The sequence below is a fragment of the Danio aesculapii genome, chromosome 13, assembly GCF_903798145.1.
Source record: "Danio aesculapii chromosome 13, fDanAes4.1, whole genome shotgun sequence".
NCBI classification, from domain to species: Eukaryota; Metazoa; Chordata; class Actinopteri; order Cypriniformes; family Danionidae; genus Danio; species Danio aesculapii.
Genome location: NC_079447.1, coordinates 21,481,582 through 21,499,486, shown reverse-complemented (window position 1 = coordinate 21,499,486; position 17,905 = coordinate 21,481,582). Strand labels below are relative to the sequence as shown.

At 34.5% G+C, this 17,905-nt stretch overlaps 1 protein-coding gene across 1 annotated transcript; it reads right to left on the bottom strand.

Moving 5' to 3' along the window:
• Positions 1-683: 683 nt before the first annotated feature.
• On the bottom strand, positions 684-15,433 carry utp25 (UTP25 small subunit processor component). The gene is given in 16 exon segments (XM_056470822.1): positions 684-1,618; positions 4,848-5,093; positions 6,765-6,874; positions 9,056-9,238; positions 10,520-10,722; positions 11,603-11,819; positions 12,031-12,224; positions 12,316-12,502; positions 13,218-13,306; positions 13,431-13,523; positions 13,526-13,553; positions 13,555-13,596; positions 13,598-13,689; positions 13,778-13,940; positions 15,151-15,190; positions 15,290-15,433. Coding segments are annotated over 16 exon segments (2,247 nt in total). The 5' UTR covers positions 15,391-15,433; the 3' UTR covers positions 684-1,359.
• Positions 15,434-17,905: the final 2,472 nt, after the last annotated feature.

Below are 17,905 nucleotides of genomic sequence, written 5' to 3'. Positions count from 1 at the left end.
TCTCACCAAGGTTGCACTTGATGATACACAGTTCTATTTTAATACATTTGCAAGTGTAATTTATTCATATTATGGAAAAGCAATTGAATATTTGCATTTTCAGCAGAGGTTCTGTTTCTCATTATCATCAATGTTCAAGTAGTTAATGTTTTAGAAGAAATGTTTTAAAAAAAGAATTTCATTGAAAGAGAAACTTTTTGAAGCTCGTGGAACCTTAGAAAAAAATGGTACACACACGCACATATACACACACGCGCACACACGTAGACATGGTCAAGACGATCTGCTGCAGTTCAAACAGAGCATCAGAATGAGGATGAAAGGTGATTTAGGTGACTTTGAACATGGCATGGTTGTTGGTGCCAGACGTGCTGATCTGAGTATTTCAGAAACTGTTGATCTGAGTTTCACGTACAACCATCTCTAGGGTTCACAGAAAAAATCCAAAAAACAGAAAATATCCAGTGAGCTGCAGTTCTGTGGGTGCAAATGCCTTGTTGATGCCAGGGGTCAGAGAAGAATGGCCAGACTGGTTTAAGCTGATAGAAAGGCAACAGTAACTCAAATAACCACTCGATACAACAGAGGTATGCAGAAGCGTATCTCTGAACGCAACAACACCTCCAACCTTGAGGCAGATGGGCTACAGCACCAGAAGACCACACCAGGTGCCACTTCTGTCAGCAAAGAACAGAACAAAGTGGAAAATAACAGGTTGGAAAAACGTTGCCTAGTCTGGTGAGTCTCTATTTCTGCTGCAACATTCGAATGGTAGGGTCAGAATTTGGCGTCAATAACATGAAAGTATGAATTCATCCTGCCTTGTAATAAACGATTAAGGCTGGTGTAATGGTGTGGGGGATATTTTCTTGACACACTTTGGGCCCATTAGTACTAGTACGGTGTACCTAACAAAGTGGACAGTGAGATGTATATAAAAAAATGACAAATTACTATTCTACGTAACAAATCAGTAAACAATTACTTTTTTTTTTATTTGCTGGCTGACATTTGATATTTGTTTACACCTATTTTATATTTAAATAACTTTAGTAATGTTCGATAAACCAAAAAAAAAACAAACCCCCAAAATATCCAAAGGTTTATTTAATGAATACTAAGATATAATAATTTGACAGGTGACTGCTGGTTGGATTCTCCAACATGCTGGGATGAGTAAAAAATCTGGGCTGACAACAGCAAAAGAAGACTTTATATATAAAAAGGGAAAGGGAATAACATCATTGCATTCAGTGATATGACAGAAGAGAAAACATCATTTTATCTGTTACCACCAACACAGATTATCTTCCTTCTCTGAGAGATTAAAACATCACATCAGATTTTCTCAGTACCTCTTCATGTGCTTTTCTCCTCCCCTGTGATGAAGAGGTGTATGGTTTTTTTGGACTGGAGCATCTGAGCGGCGCGGTCAGCCCCAGTGATGGCAGCCAGGCGGTGCACATCATATCGGGAGTATAGAGCGGTACAGGTGAAGCTTACAGAAGCACCACCCTCTCTGACTCCAGCCTGAAGCATATTACACACCTCGCTGTAGAAATGAGGGTATGTGGGCAATCCGTAGAAGATCAGATTGTGGATTCCCTTGATTGTGTATCTAGGAAAAAGAGATTTAGGAAAATGCATAAAAAAAGACATAAACCTAAACGCACATTTTTAAATACTTGTCCAATATTTTATGTCTGGGTCACACTTTACAATAAGATTTCATTAGTTAATTTATTTATTAGGGCTAAAATCAAAATCTCGATTAATTGAATATTTTAACTATTACAATTAATAAACGATAATTTTATTTATTTATTTTATGCCCTCATAGTTCACTGATAAGCTTTGTATAGTAAAAATGCCCACATATTACAAGTGAGAGATTTTTGACTGAAGGGTACATTACTTGATTTTAAAATAATTGAAGTAAACATACACTATCTACCATCTATATCTATTTACTGAATAATGCTAAACAACTGAAATTAAAACACACATGGCCTAAAATGTGTCTCTCTGCACCGCCTACCGTCGTCACTGCTACCAAACCGACCAATCACAAAGCTTGCGCTATGCGTTGTTGTGACGTGTAAGTAAATTTTTTTGAGAGGTGTGCGGGTATGCGAATACTACGCCGGACTGTACTCATGCCCTTGGCAAAAGTATAACAGCATAATAATATAATAAGTGCAACACATAATATAATAAGTATAATTCAGCCTTAACAGAGCGAGGTCATGTGACTCCACATACGTTAGGAAAAGTAATTGAAAAAAATTGACCTGGAAAAATTAGATTGATTATAGATTCTGAATGTCGATTTCGATTAATCTCCCAGCCCTAGTATTTTTTAACATGAATTAAATATGAACAATACTTTTACAGCATTTAACAGTCATAGTTTAACATTTACTATTGCCTTATTAAAATCCAAATTAATGCTTGTTAACATTGGTTAATGCACCGTGAGTTAACATGAACTAACAATGAACAACTGTTTTTTTCATCAACTAATGTTGACTAACATTAACAAATGCTATAATAAATATATTGTTCATGTTAGTAAATGCATTAACACCAATACAACTAGGCATGGGTCAATAACCGTTTTCAAGGTATTCCACAGTTTGGAAAAATCAAGGTTTTAAAACCACCAAAATCTTCTACTATATCATTCTTAAGGTATGTGTCAGATTTATTTATTTTGTTAGGATAACAGTATCTCCAGCAGAAAAGATATCCAAAGATGCCATTTAAATAGTAAAGAAATCCGTGTTTTTAAAACAAATGAAGACAGAGTGATTTATTTTTATTATTTAGTTTAATTATTAAAAAGTTTAATTAATTAAATACAACTTTATTATAAAAAGTGTTACCCAAACAAACATTATTTAAATGAAAATACTAAAATAATTTCTGATGGCAAAATTGAATTTTTAGCAGCCGTTACTCCAGTCTTTAGTGTCACATGATCAGAAATTGTATTACTCTAATACAAAGCGTTCAGCAAACATTTATCGTAGTCATTAATGATAGAAACAGTTGAGGTGATTATATACAATTATATTTCCTAAATATTTTTTGATAAATACAGGGTATATGCCGGAATCCATTACCTTTTTCACTACCTTTTTAAGACCATCTCAGAATATTTTAAGACCTCATCGCCACTTCAAGATCTAATCAGTATCAAAGCTTTAACTTAGTAAACAGTTGTAGTTAAATAAATCAATGGGGCATAACCATGCAGCAGAACTCAGGTAAGCTTGGAAGAAACAAAGCTTGAAATAATAAACTACGTGGTTGTTTTCAGCGACAGGCTTCAGCCACTGTTTAAACTAGTCTTTCTCCAACCAGGAGAACGCAAACTTACATTTTTCTATTTTGCCATCTGTTTCGCTCTATGGTTTTGCTTCGCTACATGTGGAGAGTGTTACATCACCTTCCCATGTTTGTCACAAATTACGTGACATCACCCGGATGAAGGAGCTTGGCCGTACGCACACCGGCCTGAACAAATCACGAGGATCGAGCACGCCATTGTTAATATTAGGAGGAAAATAAATATATTTATGCTGTTTTGGAGTCAAACATTTTGGACAACGCTTGAACAAAATTTAAGACCTCATAAAAAGGTGATTAAGACTTTAATAACTTTTAAGGGTCTTCATTTTTTCATATTTGATTTATAAACTATTAATACTTTTTAAGACCCCGCGGACACCCTGAAATAATAATTAAAAAAAAAACAATTATTTGATGATGATGTATTTTAATTTAATGCCATGTCAGCAACAAAGGCTATTGTAGGAATGAAAATTATCATATGCATTTGTTTTCGTATTGCAAAATTGTCTTTTTCACAAAGAAGGTTCATACAGATTCCAAAGGCAGACGCCGATAAGATCAGGGGCTGGTTATTGTGTGTGGACTTTGGGGGTTTTACGATGTGGTCAAATGTTGATTGGTCAGTTTGAATATCTCAGGTTTTGGGCGCCAGTCATAAGGTCAAGAAAGATTTTTCTTCTCTGCTCCTCTCCAGCACTGGACTTTATCTTCTCTGATTCTCAGGCTCTCTTTCGGGCCTACTCTCTGTCTCTCTTTGTCTCCCTCTCTCCCCATCTCTCTCTCTCAGGTAACTTATTCAACTTATTCATATGTTTCTATCATTTCATACAGTTATTTGTAACTAATTCAGTTGTAATCATAGAGAATTATTGTCCTTAAATCATTTCATTATTAAGTATTTGTGAATTACTTTTGATTTAACATCAACATCTAATTGCTCCATATTGCAATACAATCACATAATAGCAATGCTCTCCCACATGTTTAGCTACTATGACTGCCCTTATTTCTGATTTTGGTATAAGATTGCAGATGGGTGGTTTGACTAGAAATGTACAGTTTTTCACAATCATACTGATAACTTTAGTCGTTCAGCAGAACTACAGTTTGAACCGCTGTAGTTAAAAACTCATTTTCATGTCAAGTACATTTCAGTAATAAATATACAATAAAAAAACAAAAACAAATGAACACATAAACTAGATAAAATTTCTAACGTTAATACATGATAAAAATAATTCTCCTGGTGACATTTTGCTAAATGTCTCCTTAAGTGAGTTCATTTCATAAAAAAGCCTTCTGGAATCATTAAAAGCAGGACAGTCACAGTCCAATGTGTTTTACAGTAAGATGAATTGTGCAGAACAAACACAGAGTTATTTATTTGAAATACCAAATACTAAAGTACTTTTTGACTTTAAAGTATACTTTGTAAGTGTTTAAGTGCATTTGATTTATGCAAATTTAAAACAATTTTAAGGAACACCTACCTCTTATAAAAGTGAAACCTCTCAGAGAAGAGCAGAAATTGTTTTTCTCCTTTCTGGAAGTAATGTCGTGCTCGAGACACCTCTGATCTCTGAGAGTACTCGCTAATACTAGCAAAACTGACGTCTTCCTTCTTCAGGTAGTTTCGCAGACGTACAAAGTCAAAGTACGAAGGCACATAGATGAAAGTGTGGGACATGACAGAGTCTCTGTACTGAGGCAGGATCTTATCCACAAAGAACTGGAACCTAGAGGAGCACAGTAAAAAGGTTTTACAAATAATTCTTAAAGCGTTTGTATGCTGTGATCTAAATATGATTCTTTGAAAACACTAGATAAATTTGTAAATGTAGTAATCATGGAAATTCAACAATAGATAGAACTGTGCCTATTGACTAATCTAATAATAAACTAATAATAAATAGAGCTGCACAATATTGGAAAAATCTAACATTGTAATTTCTTTATTCTGATATATATATATATATATATATATATATATATATATATATATATATATATATATATATATATATATATATATATATATATGTCTCTGTCTGAATACAATTTCACCAGACGACTTTAATATCTATTAGTATTCATGACTTTTTAGATTGATTGGGATGATTCTGTAAGGGAGTGCATCTGCTTAAATATAATAAACAATTGATAAGCATGAATAAATACAATAAAGAAAAAGATACAATTAAAATAAACACTGTTTCTGAGTCTAAAAGTATTCAGATTAGGGCTGCGCAATATATCGTTTTAGCATCGATATCCACAATAGTCGCAAGATTTGCAATGTTAAGTCTGAATTATAGGTGACCAGGAGCTAGTCATGGGCCGGTATAGGATTCTAACGGTATGATAACCTTTAATAAAATATCGCGGTTTCATGGAATTGTTTTCCAAACCGCGGTATACCTTGAAAACGGTTATCGTCCCATGCATACCAGCAGCTACAGAATTGTACATAATTACTGTTTTTGTGTGAAATTTATACGATTTATGCAACAACAAAAAAATCTTGTTTCTAGTGCAAATATCTACATTTCAAAGCAAAAACTGGCCCACTGGCAGGAAAAACTCTTAATTTGGACTTCTTGAAAACGAACAATATTTTTACTTGCTCTAAGAATTTTTTTATATTTCTACTACACTGTAAAAAAATATTTCAAATAACATGACAAAACATGACAAATTTCCATGACAAATAAAAGCTTCTAATGTTACTTTAAAATATTTAATAAGTTCATTGGGTTTCAACAATTTTTTTGGTAAGTTATCCAAAGTTTAACTTAATAGCTTTGGTCGGTTTGACTAATGTAAGTTGAGACGACTAGAATAAAATCATTTGATTCATCTAAAAAAATGAAGGCAGTATTTTGTTTACAGTGTAGAATTGAGACAAAGCAAACCAAGAAAAAAAATTTGCATTGTGATTTTTCAACTCCTGCACCCGAATACTGTTAGACTCCCCAGAAAACCTTCAAAAAGAGATATTCAAACTATCTTGTGCAACTGTATTTATACCATAATATTTATCGAATAAAAATTAAATATTGCATTATCAGATGTATTATACGACAATTCAGTTAAATTCATCATTATTAAAGTTACAACCAGTACAATTTCTTTTGCCTGAAAATCATAATACAGAAACAAAACAAAAATACATGCAAATAATAAACTATAATTAGACTCCATATTGCTTATCCAGTGATATCAATCCTAAATCGATATATGGTGCAGCCCTCCTCATAACTGTTCAATATAATTTTAGTGCAATGACAGTATGAAATGTATCAGTTACTTAAACTTCACATCTGTAAAATTGTAACAGGGCTGCTGATTGAAGACTACACACTGCTGCCGTCTAGTGCCCAGAATTAAAAACAGCAGGCTTCTCTCACCTAGCATCCTGGTCCATGAAGCTGTCAGAGTGAAACATCTGGAGAACATGTGGCAGCTGCATGAGCACCTGACAGATTGAGCCCATCTTTGGAATGGTTTTACTGCACACCTGAAAAAAAGAACAACATTAGTATAGGTATCCACTACTCTAAAATAACTTTGATTCTTCAAATGTCAAATCATAGTATAGCTGAATTTAAATTTTTATAGAAACCAGGATACATTTGTACTTTTATTAGGATTTTGTAAAGAACAGAACATTTATTTTATTACAACTGTTTGTTGTCACTTTTGATCAATTTACATCAGTATATCCTGCCCGAATGGAAGTAATAATTTCTTTAAAATCGTATAAAACTCAATGTTTTAAACTCTAAATAACAGTTTAAATAACTGATAAATATTCCATTTATATCTATGCATGTAATTATAAGAAGATTTGCTTTAATTTAACTCACTCTAAGGCAGGGATGCCCAAAGTCTGTCATGGAAGGCCGGTCAGATACAGATACACCTGGGCTGGCTAATCAAGCACTTACTAGGCTTTCTAAAAACATCCTTGCAGATGTGTTGAGGTAAGTTGAAGCTAAAATATGCAGGACACCGGCCCTCCAGGACCGAGTTTGGACACCCCTGCCCTGAGGTCATACAAGATATCAGTGACTTTTTTTCTTTTTTAGTGGATTATTAAATATTTTTAGCTTAGTGATTCATAAGATGCAGTGTACAAGTCAGTGTTATTCAGCCCAATTAGTTTTTTTTTCACAGGCATAACAAAATGAAGACCTGTGGTTTATGAAGATAAACTAAGTTTAATGAAGTAAAACGATTGATCTGTGTAAGAAAATGAACCTTATTTACAACATTATTATCTTTACCTTTAGTTAATTATGAGAGACTCTCAAAATGCTGATAGCCACCGACTTGCATTTCCGAAACCACAGTTTCAGATAAAAATAATTTCTACTGAACAACAACAACAAAAAAAAAAAGAGTCACCAGCATGTTGGATGGCCTGATGGTGAGTAAATTAACTTCAATCAACAATCAGGGGTGCATTTCTGAAAACCATCGTTAGCCAACTAAGGTCGCAAGTTCCGTCTCTTACAAACATAGTTTGCTGATTTGGCGTTTCCCAAATCCATCGTTCCAACGAACATTCACAAACTTGTATGCTTGCTACTACACCTCTGGAGCGGTAGTTAGAAACATAGTTCCTGGCTGTGTTCTATCCCAGTTATCCCCCTATGCCCTATTCGTTTAGACCATTGTAACCTTTAAATTTAGAATTATTTTAAAAAACAAACATTAAAGTCATCACTCTTAGGTGTAATTTGCTTTCAAAGTTTTTTTACAGTTCAGTTTTAGCGATCTTCATATTGACAATTGCGCTCCCTTCACAGTGCACTTTGAAAACATTGATGTCATTTTGAACGCAGCCATGGCTTATGACGAAAGCTATAGGTGACCTATTATTTAAAAGCAGAATTTGTTACGTCTCCAAAACTTGTGAAAACAAAAAACATAGCATACGTTAATGCTTTTAACTTATTGTAGGTCATTTATTTAGTATCTGTACTGTATATGACATGGGCCTGTTGGTTAGAACATTTCTGCAGTGGTTTGCATGTGTCAATTGTAAAAGTAGACTTTCAAAAAAATAAAAAATAAATAAACAATTTCCTGCTTAATAATAATAATAATTATTATTATTATCATCATCATCATTATTATTATTAATCTTATTATTATTAAAGTATGATTTTTTAAATTTCATAATAAATATTAAATTTAATTTCATAATAAATCGCCTCATTATTTATTTATATGATTTATATATGAAATTAGAATATGTGTTAGCTTTTGTACGTGATTTTATGTTTTAGAATATGTAATGTTCTTAGTAATATTTGTAAAGGAAACATTGGCCCTATACGTGCCATTTACATTTATTTCAATTAATATGGAAAATGAGTGCATGTTTTTACCAAAACTAATATTGGATTTTATTTTAAATGCGTGTTTGTGTAAAACAATATAATTTGCACAAAAAAAATTATGGGGTTTTTCTCTAAAAAAGTTGTTACTCTACCCAGTTTAGAGCATCATTATGGGCGTTTTACGTTAAAACTAACATGACAGAGCAACTACAGGTTTTGGGAAACACTCGTCACTACATTGTTCTTTTCCCAAACGATGCATCGTACTATGATAGTTCAGCTCCGAGTTATGTCGTTGTTTGGGAAACGCACCCCAGATTAGTCCCCAAAAACTATGTTTGGTTGTGCACCTGGCCTCTGTAGTTGTGGCAGTGTTTGGTGAGGATGTTGGTGATCTGAGGCTCTTGTATGGCACTGAACACAAGCGTCTGTCTGTAATGAGCTGCCCAGTTGTTCAGGTTCCACATGCGAACACGAGAGAAATCAACACCATGAGAGTCCAGCGGCTGCAGGTTCAAATGCTCCAACACATGCTGTAACACACACAAAAAACAGTGGGAATTTAAATAAAAGTTTTTAAAAAATGCTTTAATTGATTTTATATAAATAACATTTAAGGAATACTCTACTTTTTCGGGTGGGGGGGGGGGGGGGGGGGGGGGGGTTGGCTCATTTTACAAGTCACCTAAAGTTAAACAGTAAAGTTTTACCATTTTTTAATCTATTCAGCCAAACTCCCAATCTGGTGGGAACACTTTTAGTTACCTTAGCATAAATTATTGAATCAGATTTGACTATTAACATTAAAAAGAGAGATCATTTTCCTATTTACAGCTTGACTCTTCTGTAGTTACATTATGCACTAAGACAGACAGATTTAAATAGCTTTAAATAAAAATTATCAAAAGCATTTTTTATTTTTTTATTATCGTTTATAACATGAAAAATAGGCAATGCAGTGGCGCAGTTGGCGTTTCTGTGTGGAGTTTGTATATTCTCCCTGCGTTCACGTGCTCCGGTTTCCCCCACAGTCCAAAGACATGTGGTACAGGTGAATTGGGAACGCTAAATTGTCCGTAGTGTATGTGTGTTTGAATAAGTGTGTATGTGTTTCCCAGTGATGGGTTGGAGCTGGAAGGGCATCCGCTGCATAAAACAAAGGCTGCATAAGTTGGCGGTTGATTCCGCTGTGGCGACCCCGGATTAATAAAAGGATTAAGCCGAAAAAAAAATGAATGAACGTGAAAAATAAATAAATATTTGAGCAAGATGCTAATGGTCTAACCCAATTCAATGATTTATGGTAAACTAAGCTAAAAGTGCTCCTGCCATAGACCGACTGAATAGATTAGACATGAGTTAGTTTATTTACTAAATATTGATGGTTAGAAAGCACAACTGAAAATCTTAGCTTGTGATAACTCGTTATCAATACAACATAATTTTAAAAGATGGGAATGAAGCACAAGCTAATTATTTGAGAAACTACCTCTATGCAAGATTTGTTGAAAAGAGAAATGACCAATAATTAGACCAATGCACAAAACAATTATGACTTTCCATAAACTATAAAGATCTCTCTTTCCAACAATTCAATCCAGAAAAACCTTTTAGCTTATAAATATACATGTCAAATGAAAAGATAAAACCAAATTTAATACCTTGGAAATAAAATTCAACACTTCTGAATATTTTTTAAGGACCTTAATTTTCTCTAAATTGTTTTATCAGCTTTTAATGGTTTTCAAGATCACGCAGGTAGCCTGTTTAAGTGTAATAAAAAAACATAAAACAGTGGGAAAACTGAAACCCACCAGTAAATGTTCCCAGTTCTGCATTAGGAAAACATCTGCCTGATCCACAATCAGAAGTTCGATTGAAGACAGAAAGTCATGGTCTCTTTTCTTCTCCCCTTCAGCACCCAGCACTGTACGCAGACCCAGTGGAGACGCAATAATGATGTCAGAGGAGTAGAAGGGAGCGTACAGCCGCATGCTGTGTCTCAGGATAGACATTCCTGTACACAGAGAGAGACAAACAGCTATAATGCACACAATAACAGGCTGAAAGCAGAAACCTAAACAGGTGGGAAATAAAAAGAATAGTTCACCACAAAATTTTAATTCTGTAACTTACACTCACCCTGTTCCATATCGGAGAGATTTTTGTTTTGAAAATAAATTATGTATGAAAATAATTATAAAGATATTCTTATTTAAATCTGAGAAAAAAATACTGTTTCTCAATCTGAAAGAATCAGACTAAACTCTGTACAGAACTGAAATAAATTCATATAAAAAAAGTGGTTGATTCCAAGTGACATGATCACACTATAACATGAATGGCTTTATTTGAGGTTTTTATTCACATATATTCAAATGTGGTCCCAGAAACTGAAGCACACATGCTTGACATGGAAGAATCAATGAGGTTTGTTCTTGTGAATCAAGCAAGTTTGTTTGCAATTCATTTTACATTTGCAGATCTTGCAGATGGTTTATATGTGAATAAACATCAATGTTGTTGTACATGTATTTTTTTATGAACATTTTGTAGTGTCAAGACTGAGAGTAGACTTTGAATTGAGGAGGTAGAAATCCATTTTTGTCCATAACAGTCCAGCCCTGGTATGAATGATAATCTCTTTATTTCTATGAAAACTCTCTATTTGAATTGTCAAATAAAAACACTGATTTCACCATAAAGCAAAATGCAAATGTGACCTGAAATATGAATATTTCAAAATAAATAGATTTTTAAAAGTGCATTTAAGCAGTGGGAAAATAAAAAATGTTAAAGTACAACATCAAAATGAAACAAAATAAAAAAATCATATAATTGGAGTCAGAAAAAGACTGTTAAAAGTTTCAGTTAAAAAAGGAAAAGCTTTTTCATACCTATCCTGAAATGATCATCTATATTTCCAGAAAAGACAGCGTGGTAGTCATCAGGCCTTTGCAGATTAGGTGGTTTTTCATCTGTTTCCTCTCCATATTCCTCCTTGAAGCGTTTCTTGTTACTGGCATCTGTCTTCTTGCCTTTGGGCTCCAGAAGTGTCATGAAGGTCTGGACAACTCTCAGTGCTCCATCTCTGAACGGCACCAAAATCAAGACCTACACAATGGGGATTTACTTATTAAAGTTAGCTTTTATTAATTTATTAATCCAGAAAATACACACTGATAAAGTAGATTTTAAAAAAATCATACACATTTACATTTAACACAAAGTATAGCAGTATACCATTTGACACAACAGTATAAACCATCTATGCGCTATTAAAAACTATGTACAATATTATGGTAAGAATTACAAAAAAAAACACCTTTGGTCTAGTAAGTCCTTGGTCCCGAAAATCCTCATCCACATTTTTAGATTCCTTTAACCTGGCATTGTTTCTAAGTACACGAGAGTTGGCCTTTAACACATGGTTCAGGGCATGAAGACAATATGCGCTGCGGACTTCCTTAGCCTCCTTCAAGGGGGAGACGTTTGCAAAATACAGGTCTCTGTAGGTACCTGCCAAAATAAAATATGCGTGATGACAAAAATAAATAAATAAGTATTAATAATTATGTCAGGTGTAATACTTTTTGTTTTGCTGACATACCCATGAGCCCAAGCATCTCCTTCTGCAGCTCTGTGACATCTGTTGCAGCTCCAAAAGGCTGGTTTAACAAATGCCAATTTGCCTCTAGGGTTTTGTGAATGGGTGGAAGAGGGGCAGAAGAGGCCTGTCCGATGGCTGGAAAACGTTCCAATGGACACATGCACTGCAGAACACCCAGTTTTGCCCACTGAAGGGGGAAAGTAAGTTTTTCCTTTGTGTCAGTTAGTTTTTTTTTTATTGATTTATTCAGGCAAACATGCATAAAAACAAAACAAAGGTGACAGCAAATAAATAAAAGTTATTAATTATATTATCTAATAAAATAATAGTATTTTTCAGATTTCTGGTTCAAATAAATTGTTCAAATTCAGGCCCAAAACAGCAACAAACTTTGGCAAACACATCTTTGTTATTTACTATAATTATTTATTTTAGTATGCTTTAAATTACATTTTAATACACAAACTATTTATTCGTTTATATCGTGCCTTACAGAAGACCCCACTAAAATTACATTTTACAACAATAGTTTATTTAACCAAAAGTTCTTGTCAGGCATATTCACAACAATAATCATTTGACAAGATATTAACATACAGTATGTAAGGATCACAATGCAGGCCCCAAATACTAATTAACTTATTGCAATTCACTATATTTGCACACTAACCTCCAAACCACAAGATTTTACACAGGCCATTGGGAGCACCACCGTGACTCTGACCTGCCGTCAACCCCATATATACATATATATATACTATATAGTATATATAATATAGATATATATATATATGTGTGTGGTGTGTGTGTGTGTGTGTGTGTGTAAAGGGATGTTTGTCAATTCAATTTGATGATCTCTGACTCAGACATAGCACTGGAGCAAAAACAGGGAACTGTCCTACCTTAACCTGAGTCTTGACCTTTGATCCTTGTGAGATTCGTCCAACTTCCTCTTCACTCAGTTCAATCTCCTGGTGCTTCACAAACATGTCTACAACAACCAGACCAACAAATCAGATGCATTTTAAACTGTTAGGTTTCTCAGTTTGCTTTGTAAGCATTAACCTGAGTACTAGACCTTGCAACAAATTTCACATCAATAGCAATCGTCTCACCTTCCTCCTGTTCCTTCTCCCCGTGTTTTCCTCTCCTTCTGCAGGGGACATTGGTCCTCCAGCAGAACGCAGCTTCATTCTTATTATCTGTAACTCTCCTTCCATCTCTACCTCTTCATTCTCCCTCTACATCTCCATTGGTCTTTTCAGGGTCTTTTTTCTGTCGATTCATCAGGCATTTCTTCCACTTCATCCTCTAAAACTTCTTCAGCATCATTTCTTTCCTCCTCCTCCTCCTTTTCTTCTTCTCCACTCTCAACTTGATAAAATATTGACAACACATGTTTTTAACTCCATGCCATTAGACCCTTTCTAATTAAAATGTCTCAAACTGTAAAAGATCTTACCTTCAGCTTTCTCCTCGTCATCCTCTTCCTCACTTTCTTCATCCTCACTCTCACCATCATCATCTTCTTGAATCATGGTGGACAGTAGCTTTTGATATGCAGATGGTTGCTCTGCATCACTGTCATCCTCACTGTCTGGTTCAGGGCGCTGTGGACTGTCAGGCTGTTTGGGGGCAGAACTTTTTTTTTCGTGATGTTGGAAACATAAGATTTTCTTCATATACACGACAGAACATGATATTGAACCATTAATTAACACAAACCAGGATTTATAAACTGAAAATTAAAATTTCCCTCAATCCTTTGACATAGGAGTTATACAGTGTACAACAAAAACCCCAAACCACCTGATTTTGAAACCAATAAAGAGCTATTTTCATATGGTCTCAGTGTGACATAATATTGCAATGACAGACTTCCTCTGTGTATGAAGGACACTATATTCAACTACAGCATATCACTAAACAACACAATAAAATAATGGTCACACTTTACAATTTTGTTAATGTTTCAATAATGTTAACAAACTGACAGAGAACAATACTTGTACAGCACTTATTAATTATATTTCATCACAAAATCTGAATTTATATTTGTCAACATTAGTTCATGCACTGTGAATTTACACAAACTAAAGAACAGACTGTATTTTCATTAATTGACGTTAACAAAGATGAATAAATACTGCAACACATTTGTTGCACATTCTTTGCTAATCTTAGGAAATACATTAACTAAACAACCTTAGTGTGTTAGCAAAACAATAGGAAATGCAGTTCATGACCACTTTGACATTGAAGCAGCAGTAGCATTGAGGAAAAGTTGGTTTTATATTCGCACATTCTCCTTAATAATATCATTTCAAAAAATTATAATTTGCTAATTCTAAACAGGAAAATCGTACTAGCAGCCAACGACTATCAAAATACAACATTGTTTACAGTCAATAAAATATTGGCAATGTTGTTTTGAAGTCATACTTGAATACTAAAATATTCAAATTAGCTTGGTAAACAATAAAGGAAGCGTTTAAATTAACGAATATAAACCAACGTCACCTCAATAGCATCAGCTTCTCTTACCAGAGCTAGCAAATCGCATGCTTTCACAATTACACTATACAGCAGTCAACAATTCAAGTGGATCAAAATGTTTTTTTCAAACCAGTCGTAAGGCAATAACGAATAGTTCAATAGTTTTAGGGCAATTTTGATGAAAGGTTTTGCTCCACTTCAAATGTCGACTCCTGTTTCATTCGTCTGTGTATCACTCAGATCCTCCATCAGCTGCTAAATGCATTCATACACAGGTTTTTGAACCTAAAATAATTAATCACTGGAATGATGAAAGAATTCAGGAATATAATGACTTACCAAGCGCAAAATCTGAGTCTTCTCCGGTCTATCAACAACTCTAAAATTAAAAAAGCATTCGTATTTTACACTTAAAGCTCCCACTGTATGCTAACTTATACTGCTTGCTGTGTCCTAATCAACACATGACAGCACTTACTTATCGTGAAAAGGGTGCTGTTCTCCAAATTCCTTAAGATGTTTCTTCTGTTTCTTAGTTAAATTATCAATCTCCTGTTTTCCTCGCCTTCTTTTGCCCATGTTTCTTTTCTACACACGTGTATAACCAGCTTCTGTTTTCTTTTCTTCGCGGATAGTTAATGTGCCACCATACTCTAGCGCCACCTCTCGGCTTGGCGTAACTGTGGTAAAGATGCAGAGAAAAGGGGGGAACAAGTGAACTGTCTTTGCGGAGCAAAAATCCCAAAATATAATAAACACTGAATAACAGGGTTGTCATTTCTAAAGCGTAATTGCTTCCACAAACATAGATCGGATTACTGAACCCATAGGAGAATTAAACACTCAGTGGGTCGGATTTGATGAAGTTTTAGCACCTGTCAAAGCAGAAGAATCATGTCATTGGTTTATCTTTCAGCTCATTTTGAGATTTTCTCATTGCTTTGTTACTAGATGTTCTGCCACAATATGATTAGTGCCTCTGAATTGCTCTATCAATCCCCCAAGATTCAACGAATCAGAGTTTTCCTCTGGCAGTATATGGCAAGCCGTTTTACCATTTGATTGTGTCTCTTATCATGGTAAATGTTTTTATTTTTTTATATACAAGTGTATTTTCCCATTAAATACTAGTACCAAAACATTGTCTAATGATCATTTAAGGTAAAAGATGAAGTAATTATTCATTGGATCTGAGTACTTACTTAATAAACTTGTTTTGATTTATTAGATAATACTTATTAATAGACACCACAACTTATTGCTAGACATCACTTAATCATTAGATAGTATGTGGTTATTTTATATTTGCTCTTATTCATTTGATATTTGTAACTATTAAATACATACAGTACTTATTAATTAGATGGTACTTATTTAATTAGGCTTTTATCTATTGTATTGTACTAGTACAAATTTAACACAAACACATTTTTGGCAATTACTTCCATGAGGGATCAGTCATTTTAGATACTAGCACCGATAATTAGAAACTGCAACAAGATTAATTTTTGTATCAAATTAATCAGTACTATATTCACTGAGGAGAAAAAACTGTTGAATATTGTAATAATTTTTTGTAGTATGTGCCCAGAAAAGCATTCTCTTGCTTGATCATATTCCAATTGAACCACTGAAGGCTTCTGATCTCTTTTGACTTGAGGATGTTTTTTTTGTTTGTTTTTTTGGTATTTTTTTATGGACTTTGAAAGAGTTAAGAACTTTTCTGTCTATGGAGGATGAGGGAGCTCTCAGATTTCACCTAAAATATCTTCATTTGTGTACTGGAGATGAATGAAGGTCTCATGGGTTTGGAACAACATGAGGGTGACAAATTAATAAAATAAATGTCATGTTTGGATTAACTAACCCTTTATGTGTGTTTTTTGTTTTTGCAGAAAAAAAAAAGTTCATAATTAAAATTAAGTGGGGGCTTAAGCCTGATGTAAGTATTGCCCCTGATCTTTTAGAATATGTTGCATTAAAAAACAGGTTGTATAACATTTATTTTGTTATCCAGTACTTAAAATTACAATGTATATCACATGCATCCCAATTAATGCAGCTTTTGGGCCCTAACATACTCCTGGCACAATAAAGCGCAAGACGTGTTCCCACGGCGTGTTGCTATTTTCAGACTAATGCAACCTTAATTTTCCCATTTTTTGCCACGTTGTTTAAATAGCAAATCCATTTGTGCCACTTTGTGGACTCATGGGTGTTCCGGTCTAGAAAAGAGGTGTGTTATGCTGAGTTCAGACTGCATGATTTTTCAAAGTAGTCATGTCACAGATGTTTTCACACTGCATCAATATCTGGGCTTGCGTTTCATCGCTGCTTTGTTTACACTGCAAGATGGATCGACGACAGGGGGTTTCACACTGCATGATTTTTTCAATAGGAAGAATTGCTCTGTCCAAACTACGTCTCACAACCAAAAACACTTTGTATATCTTTTGTTATTAACTACATAATGAGAAAGAAGCCTTTAATGGGGTAGAAAATGTACATATTTGCTCACCTTGGTTTGAAGAGAATTAGCAATTTCTCCTCAACTTTTTTCTTTTTTGACCCGGTTGTGATATTGCTCAGATGACACGTCAAACAGACACGGGTGCTCCTGCCAAATTTCCACTAGTTTTTCCCCCATTTCTTGGGTCCAAATAAAGTGAAAATTACCATTTTTAACTTCTCCCCCAACCTCCCGGGGGCCTGCGGGTACCCATACTAGTGAATGCCACTCTCTCATTGGCTGAAGGTGATCGATGATTTTATTTTCAGTCAAAACTCATTTCACTCGGCCTAATTTGAATTCTCTCAGATCGCAGCTTTGATTGTTCATACTGTGTGATTGTCACTCGCGTGCACAAGCACCAATTTGCCTGTGATTTCAGGCATTTGTCTGCGATTTCTCAAAACCTGTCGGCAAGTCAAAATCGAGGTTAAAATCATGCAGTCTGAACTCGGCATTAAGGCGCATTGTTGGCGCGTTGCTATTTTGAGGAACTAAAATAGCTGAAAGCAGGTTTAAAGTCCAGTGCAGAGCGCGTTAGTTGTGCGCCTTGCTTAAACATTGCTTAAAACACGCAGGATGTAC